The sequence below is a fragment of the Psammomys obesus genome, unplaced genomic scaffold (genome assembly GCF_907164565.1).
Source record: "Psammomys obesus unplaced genomic scaffold, mPsaObe1.curated_primary_1811, whole genome shotgun sequence".
Classification (NCBI taxonomy): Eukaryota; Metazoa; Chordata; class Mammalia; order Rodentia; family Muridae; genus Psammomys; species Psammomys obesus.
This window is the reverse complement of record NW_026596147.1, coordinates 1,500,427-1,509,731: the sequence shown is the minus strand read 5'-3', so window position 1 is coordinate 1,509,731 and position 9,305 is coordinate 1,500,427. Positions and strand designations below refer to the sequence as shown.

General features: G+C 40.8%; 1 protein-coding gene across 2 annotated transcripts in view; it reads left to right on the top strand.

Moving 5' to 3' along the window:
• Mtmr7 (myotubularin related protein 7) overlaps nt 1–9,305 on the top strand; it is a 91,170-nt gene that overhangs the window by 39,450 nt on the left and 42,415 nt on the right. For both annotated transcript variants that reach the window (XM_055593573.1, XM_055593572.1), the window contains exon 4: nt 6,250–6,407. In XM_055593573.1, the coding sequence (XP_055449548.1) occupies nt 6,250–6,407 (158 nt within the window). The remainder of the gene's footprint in view (nt 1–6,249; nt 6,408–9,305) is intronic.

Genomic DNA, 9,305 nt, shown 5'->3' with positions numbered 1-9,305 from the left:
TTCTTGAATGTTTAAAGTACTTTTAACATTAAACTACCCTATATTTTTTTTAAGTTACTCCACAATGAGATAAAATCTCTTCATTTTTTTTTAAGTACTCTCTTCTCAAAACTTTTTCTGCTGACAGCTGAAAAACAAATTACTTCTTTCTTTTCTGGTGTTTCCTTTTAACACACTTTGCTCCTCCATCAGCCAGGTGACACCTCTTCAAATGTGGCAGAATGAACAAGGGGTCAGTGACAGGTTCCCTATTGAGAGTTTACACTTGATGAGATTGTGTTTCTTCTGGAAGGCAGGTAATTCAGTGTTCTGAGAGAGAAGGAGGTTGAGCTGGCGTGGAGTGACTCCTGCTTCAGAAGACAGAGTGAACAATAGTGTAAAACTAGTGAATACTCAGAGCTGAGGACACACAGCTATAATGCTAAACAGTGAAATCACACTTCCCTCTGCTCCGATTTTATTGTGCTTTTGACTGAAATACCAGTTGGACTTTCTAGAAATATTGATGCTTAATTCACTTCATGTAATATTTTGTGAATTGTCAGTTTGCATTTTTGGATAGAAGAACATTCAAAAACATTGTCTGCCTTTGTTAAGCTAATTATGTTGTCTCAGTAGGTAATATGCCATAATATATTAATAAAGTATGTAACTTTATGTGATTTAAAAGTAATTTTTAAAGTTACAGCTGTATCTTAGATTACCCTTGTAGTTCAGAAGCTCGGTTTGGTTTGTTTGTTTATCATTGTTGTTATTTTGTTTTGCTTTGCTTCTCATAAGAAGAGGTCCAGTGTGCCCTCCCAGTAAGGACCCTGTAGGATGAGGCCCTTGCTGCTCATCACTGCAGCACGAGTTGTTCTATTGGATGTGGTGGCGCAGACTTGTAGATTTGAGAAGTCTGAGGGATATTTATGTCTGTGAATCAGTTAAGGGACATGGCCTTGCTTGAACAGGCAAATAGTTTTCCCTCTGTTCAAAGTTAAAGATTTCTGTATGGTAAAAAGCTTCTGTGCAAGCAAGGCAATAGTTCCTGGGCTGAGTAACAGCCTGTGTATTGAAAGAAAGTATTTGTAAGACAACCATCTGATGAGGGATTGCTATCCAAAATGTGTGAAGAGAACTTATTATCCAGGTAAGAATCACAAGGATCTACTAGACACTTCTCAGTAGTAGATCTGAATGGGTAACAGGAGAGAAACTCAATGTCACTAATCATTAGGGAGATTAAAAACAAACAAACAAACAAACAAACAAAACCACCTTGAGATAGCACCTCATGGCTAGTAGAGTGGTTGATGTGGAAAACAAGAAAATACTCTGATCAGAAAGCATATGGAGAAAAGAGAATTCTCATGTGCTGTAGGACTATAAATGAATATATTGAAAATACTCCTCAGAAACGAAGCAGAGCTGCCGTCCGAGTCATCTGACAGATTTGTAGTCATTACAGTGAAGAGACGGCTTCCTCCATGTTCATTATAACAGTATCCACAGTAGCACAGCTATCAGCGTGTGTGTCCATCCACTGATGACTGGATAAAGAAGATGTTCGGTGTGTGCAGGTGTTAGTTACTTTTCTATTGCTCTGATTAAAATATCAGCGAAGGCAACTTATAGAAGGAAGTGTTTATTTGGGTTTGGAGCTGCAGGGGGCTGGAGTCCAGAAAACAGCTGGCCCTGGAAGCTTAGCACTCACATCTTTAACCACACCCAAAAAGCAAAACAAATTTGAAGTAGAGTGAGGCTATAAGACCCTCAAAGCCCCCCTCCCCCAGTAATGTGCTTCCCCCAGCAAAGCTCTGCATCCCATAGATTCCATAATCTCCTCAGATAGCAACAGCAGGAGACCAAGGATTTAAATACATGAGTTTACAGGAGACGCTCCTCACTCTAATCCCTGCAATACACAATGGATTTCTATTAAGCTTTGAAAAGGTAAAAAATCTATCGTTTGTGAAAGTATGGATGCAAATAGAGAACCGTGTGCTAAACAGAAGAAGCTAACAGAAGACCTGCACTGCGTCTGCATGCAGTGTGGGGTCTACAACAGGTAGAAAATGATGGACATGCAAGGGTGGGAGTAGAGGGAGCAGGAAGGAGCTACCTTAGACTCCAAAGCCCCACTTAGGAAGAGTAGGCCAGATTCCATTTTGTTTCTTTTTGATCTATTACACAGCATGGCAAGCCTATCTTTTTGTGAGTATCAAACTCTCTATTAGTGAGTATCAAACTGCTAAGATTTCAAAGGTCCTCTTCACAAAACTGTTTATTAGTTCAAGTTAATTAGTTTGATTTAATCCTACCATATTGTATTTAAAAATTTTTAACAGGACTTGTAAGTTGACTGCTCAGTTTAAATTGCTTGCTATGCAAGCGGGATAATCTGATCTCATTGTGGAAGGAAAGCACCAACTCCTGAAAGTTGTTGTCAGACCACCACACCTAGGCCATGCCATACACACATATGCACCCGTACATGTACACACACACACACACACACACACACACAAGTAATAATCTCAACACCACATTGAACCTCATAAATAAATACCTAGAATTTGTCAGTTTACAAATTTAAAAGATGTATATGTAAACAGAACACTCCTAAATATTTCTTTAGTCCATTTTTTAATTTTTTTTATTAATTACACTTTATTCACATTTTATCCCCCATGTAGCTCCCTTCCTCCTCCCCTCCCAATCCCTTCCTTCCTCCCCCTTCTCCACGCATGCCTCTCCCCAGGTCCACTGATAGGGGAGGTCTTCTTTTCCTTCCTTCTGATCCTATTTTATTAGTTCTCATCAGGAGTGGCTGCATTGTCTTCTTCTGTGGCCTGGTAAAGTTGCTCCCCCCTTAGGGGGAAGGTGATCAAAGAGCAGGCCAATCAGTTCATGTCAGAGACAGTCCCTGTTCCCATTACTATGGAACTCACTTGGACACTGAACTGTCATGGGATACATCTGTGCAGAGGTTCTAGGTTATCTCCATGCATGGTACTTGGTTAGAGTATCAGTTTCAGGAAAGACCCCTGTGCCCAGATTTTTTGGTTCTGTTGCTCTCCTTGTGGAGCTCCTGTCCTCTCCAGATCTTATTATTTCCCATTTCTTGCTGGAGAGGTTGTGGAGAAAGGGGAACCCTCCTCTACCACTCGTGGGAATGTAAACTTGTACAACCACTCTGGAAATCAATCTGGCGCTTTCCAGACAACTAGGAATAGCACTTCTGCAAGATCCAGCTATACCACTCCTAGGCATATATCCAAAAGAGGCTCAAGTACAGTATAAGGACATTTGCTCAACCATGTTTGTAGCAGCTTTATTGATAATAGCCAGTAGCTGGAAACAACCCAGATGCCCCTCAACTGAAGAATGGATGCAGAAATTGTGGTACATCTATACAATGGAGTATTACTCAGCAATGAAAAATAAGGAAATCATGAAATTTACAGGTAAATGGTAGGAACTGGAAAAGATCATTCTGAGTAAACTATCCCAGAAGCAGAAAGATGCACACGGTATATACTCACTCACATAGACTTATAATATAGGATAAACCTACTAAAATCTGTACACCTAAAGAAACTGATCAAGAGGAAGGACTCAGGCTAAAGCGCTCAATCTGCATCCAGAAAGGCAAAGAGGATGGACATCAGAAGAAGGAAAACACAGGGAACAAGTTAGAAGCCTGCCACAGAGGGCCTCTGAAAGGCTGTCCGCCCTGCAGACTATCAAAAGAGATGCTTAGACTTATGGCCAACCTTTGGACAGAGTGCAGGGAATCTTTAGTCCGTTTTTAAAATCTTTTTATTTAAATTTATTTTCTATACCAATTTTTTAAAATCTTCCCTGGTGACTGTTAAAATTTGTGCCATATTTTATGATAAGCATTGGAGTGGGAAGAACAGAACAATTATAAAATAAAATGGGAACTATTTTGTAAAATGTACGTCTGTGCTATGGTATTTTTTAATTTCTCAAATTACACAGTCCCTAGTGTACAGAGTAGGCTGGCTTCTACCCACAGTATATTAGCAAGATCCAGGTTTGGTCAACAGTAATAACATCAATGAAATGGAGGCTTTCTTACCCTCATTTTGCTTAAAATTGGGCCTGAGGATTTGTTTATCATCTCTTTCTATAAAAATGTCTGAAAGAAAACATTTTATAATTTCAGTGTAACTCTAGTCTAATGTCATTGAGCTCCAGAATGAGCTTCCTGTCCATTGTTCTTTGTCTTGTATAATTTCATTGTTCAGCATCAGCCCACATGCAGAGTGCTGTCAGTCACGTGATATTTTTCTCTTCCTACCTTTAAATCTATTTGTAAACACTTAACAAAGGAAGCTTAACTTTCATTATTTCCCCCTGGGAGCTGCAGATTTCTCAAGAGTTCCTTTTGGCATCTCCCACAATTGCATTTGCAGTTAGCGTTGTGGTAGCAGAAGTCTGAGTCATGAAAATGGTCCTCAGTAATGGAAAAGATGGGTCACTGTTGAACCAGCTGTTCCTAGAACAGGATCTCAGTCTTCTCTGCTGTTTCCCATTAGCTCATATGACAGAAACTGTTTTACTGATCATGTCTGGTCGGTGTGAGTGTGTCTGTGTACTGTTACTATCTGATCCATTGCCAGTGTTCTGTTCTTAAGTTTAGAAAGGTGATGTCAAGAAGACTGAAGTGGAACATAATCTGTCTAGTGGTGCCTCTGACATGTCTAGTGAAAAAGATGCAGTCCTTGAAAATGTCTTTATCTTTCTTCAAAATACGATGTCTCTTTCTTCTTTCCTGTGGATGAGTCATCTTAATAGCAGTCAAAACAAGCTTACAGCTGAGTTTTCCTTGGCCTCTTGCTGGTGGCCAGAGCCTTTATAGGGCCTCCAGTCATTTGTAGGAGCATTAAATTGGCTGCACAGAGGGTGTTCAGCAAGCTGAGCACTAAATGGGAGGGCCTGAGAAAACTGAGGATGCAGGCAGCATTGGAGAGACAGGAAGTTTATCATGGGAGAGGGAAAATAAGGGGAGACCTGAGAGCTGCCATGGGGAGCGTCAAGCACAGTGATGCTGAGCATGCAGCCAGCTCATCTCCCTGTCTGGATGCCCCCTTTCCTAGCCTCATGACCCTGCAGAAATGCTGTTCATCAGTCTCCTTTGCCCCACTTTTCTCATCTCTGAAGTGAGGATCAGCATTGGTGCCAATCAGCTGGGTTGATGAGTTTGTTAGAACAGAATCTAGAACAAAACAAGGGCTCATCATCATCAAGAATTCTTAAGTCTTGTACTTCCAGTATGGTGGCCACTGGCCAGAGTTGCCCATGCAGCACTTTCAAATGTGGCAGTCCCTGAACTGAGCTGTAGTCCACGTGGTATACCCCAGACAGAGCAGTTTTGTCTTATATACATGTTACAGTAGCTATATTGGATTAAAATATTACTAAATTAATTTTTTAATGTGGCCACAGCAACTTTTGTCAGGGCAATGTGGCTTATATTACATTCCTGTTGGGCAGTGCTAAATTGTATATTTCCCTTATATGGCAAGAACCACAGCAAAGAGAGTCAAATGCTAGATTTTGTTGGGAAAAGGGAAACAGTGAGGCTATTAGGCATGACCTCAGAAGCCTGAAGGATAAAAATGTCCTGGCAGAGCTGAAGGCAGGCTTTCATGGTACATCCCTCAGTTTGGACTCTGTGCACAGTCTACGTGTGTATTATGAACTGATTTTATTAGTTACTCCTATAAATTTCTTAAGAGCAATGCAATTATCTTATGTGTACAGTTGTTCAACACAAACATTTTTAGTGGGAACATTAATCTATTGCTTTTGTAACTATTTAGTTTCCTCTTTCTTAGTATTGTAAGCATCAAACTGTGTCTCTCAAAATCTGCTCCAAATCCAAGCACATTAGACATCTGATGAGTTCCTATATATGTAATTACTTTATACTCTGTATTTTATGTGTTTTGGAAAATACATTCACTCTTAAAGTCGTTAAATATGCTGACAACAGGAAACATCCTACTTTCTATAGGGAAGGAGGCTCTTGCAGAGTTGCATCCCCAAGGTCCTCTTGCCATTCCTGGGAGGGGTTTGTGGGACCCTGTCCATGGCAGCAGGGTAGGTACCCATGTCCCCATGCCAGGATTGGGAAGCTGGGATGGTGAACTCTAGCTGGGACAGAATGTTTTGGGGGCAGTTTGGTTCTGGCTTTGGCTTAGCTTGATTTGGCTTTGCTCTCTCTTTCTCTTGCAGTTAAATACGAGGAGTTATACTGCTTTTCCTTCAATCCCAAGCTGGATAAGGAAGAACGTGAGCAGGGCTGGTCACTGGTTGATCTTAGTGAAGAATATGAGCGAATGGGCCTCCCTGATAACTATTGGCAGCTCAGCGATGTGAACAGAGACTACAGAGTGAGTAGTGCCATTTTAGTGGAATACAAACACTTAAACCGCACGAAGTCTTGATGTCCGTTAGCATGAGATAACTTCTATCTTTCCTAGATTCTGCAGCTCTTTATAGATGAAGTTTGAGGGTTCCCAAGTCTCTTTCTTTTTGGTGGTTCCCTAGCCCCTCCAGTACTGAGGATTGAACCCAGGGTCTTCTGTATACTACACAAGTCAGCTGCTACTGTAGCTATGTCCCAGGCTCATTCTGGCTTTCTTTGCTAAATGCACATAGAATTAGTCCCTCAAGACCATCCCCACATACTCTTCCTCTTAAGGGGTGAACATTTGTAAACTCGGGAAGGCCCAGTGGAGACTTTGTGGCCAGGCAGTTGCTGGGGCGCTGGCTGGGACCTCATTCTCCCATCACGTCTTTTTATAGTACAGGGGCCGATTAGTGTGGAAATCAGAGGGACCCTGATGGCAGTTTGGCACCAGCCCCTTGATATGCTTACTGGATTTTCAATTGGTACATAAGGTCACCAAGAGGCTCCCTGGAGAGATGTGAAAAAAAAAATTGCCTATGCTCCCAGAAAGGAGTATGGAGAAAGGGAAGGAATGCCAAGTGAACCTCTTATTCTCTTCAGTGATGAGTTCACATCTCAGTATTAGCTTCAGTATTAATTCCTTGTGCTCCAGGGAGTTAGCAAGAGACAGAGATAGACATGGGGAAGAGAGAGAGAGAAAATGAGAATTTCTTTAGTTTAACCCTATAGTGTACTGGTGAGGCTAAAGCCTAGGGTTCTGTGCATGTCAGGCAAATACTGTACCACTGAGATGTACTGCAAGACCACTCTTCTACTTTATTTTCCTTCCTTTGTTCATGATACTTCCTTTGATAGCCTCTTTTAATATTTAAATAGTGCCTGCATTTATTGGCCATTCATAGTGACTCTGAATTGCCTTGTAACTGGATGTTTTGGCTATTTATTGGGTTCTTCTCCCTCTATACCACCCCTATCTCTTCCATCCTCCCCAACACTAGGTAAAAGAGAAAGTAGGTTAGAGGGGAAGTAAGGCATCAATATCATTAGACTACTTTTTGCTGATTAGGGGTGTCAAGTTCCTTGGGGAAAATGTAATCGTCCTAGTCAAGAATCTCCAAACAGCAACCCAGTAAACAGCAGCAGCAGCAGGGAAGCAGCGGCCACACCATTCTGGGGGCGCCAGCCTTTCAAACAAACTCTCTGCAGCTGGCAAAATCACACCCCAGGTAGAGCACAGGACAAATCATAGTCAGCTGCTGTGGACAGTCTAAAGCAGCCCCATATCCTACACTGGGGATTAAAAAGAAAACATATTCACATAACATTTCTATGTTTTGTTCCTTCATTAATTTATTTATACATTTCTATGTTAAAAAAAAAACAACAAGATTCTCACTACATTGCTTCTTCATTTTCTTGTTCCTTTATTCTAGAAGATTATCTTGGTGTATATTTATGTATATTGTTTTGCTTTGGGTAATTGTTTTCATCCATGTAGCCATTCATTACAGATAGATCCCAGCATGTTTTCTGATCTTCGGAACTTCTGATTTTGATTTCTTTTTTTTTTCTTTTTTTGAGACAGTCTCAAGTTGTACTGCAGGATGAACTTAAACTCACCATATAGTCAAAGATGGCCTTCAACTCCTAAACCTCCTGTCTCTGGGTATTAAATGCTAGGGTATAGATTATGCTTCCATGCCTGACTTAACGGGGTTCTGGAAATTGAACCTAGAACTTCTTGCATGCTAGGCTAAGACACTACCATTTGAGCTACATTCCGGCTCCAATCATTTATTTTAACTGTGATTTGTGCTTTTATATATTGCTAATCTTTGTCCAAATTTGACTCTATGTAAGATCTACAATAAACATTTTTACTAATTGTGATTTTATAGTTTGATACTAAATCTTATCCTAAAATTGGGTGATTCTTCACTATTGTCCGGACTATATCAGAGATACAGATTATTTGAGATACAGCTGGTTACTTATGATACTGAATATTCTTTGTAATTATGCTTAAATTCAACAATGATCTCATACTTAATCTTTGTGAAGAATCAGGTTAATATAATCGGAACAGGTTGTCCTTTTGCAAATGTCAACTTTTGCACCAAATGTTTTAGCTTTAAGATGAAAAAATGTAGGGAAATCCAACTCTATTTAAGGGAGTCAGATGCCTTTATTTTTTAAAAGACAACTGTCCTTGAGCAAAGAAGAAAAGAAAGTGAACCACAAATTTCATAATGTCCTTGTTTTTAATTGCTGAGTAGTATGCCATTGTGTAAATGTACCACAATTTCTGTATCTGTTCTTCAGTTGAGGAACGTTTAGATTGTTTCCAGATTCTGGCTATTACAAATAAAGCTGCTGCGAATATAGTTGAGCAAATGTCCTTATTGTATGGTTTAGCATCTTTTGGATATATGCCCAGGAGTGGTATAGCTGAATCTTGAAGTAGCACTATTCCTAAATTTCTGATAAAGCACTAGAGTGATTTCCAAAGTGGTTTTTCAAGGTTACAACAGAGCCAAAATACCTAGGCCCAGGGGGTCCTGTAGAGATACTCCAAACAGGGACCATGCATGGAGAGAACCTAGAACCGCTGCTCAGAGGAAGCCCATAGGCTGCTCAGTTTCCAAGTGGGCTCCCTAGTAAGGGGAACAGAGACTGTCTGTGATATAAACTTAGTGGCTGTCTCTTTGATCACCTCCCCTTGGGGGGCGGGTGCAGCCTTGCTAGGCCACAGAGGAAGATTATGCAGCCAGTCCTGATGAGACCTGATAGGGTAGGGTCAGATGGAAGGGGAGGAGGACCTCTGTCGCGCACAGCCCTCGCCGATAAGGATGACGCAGCAACAACGGATTTGTCCAGC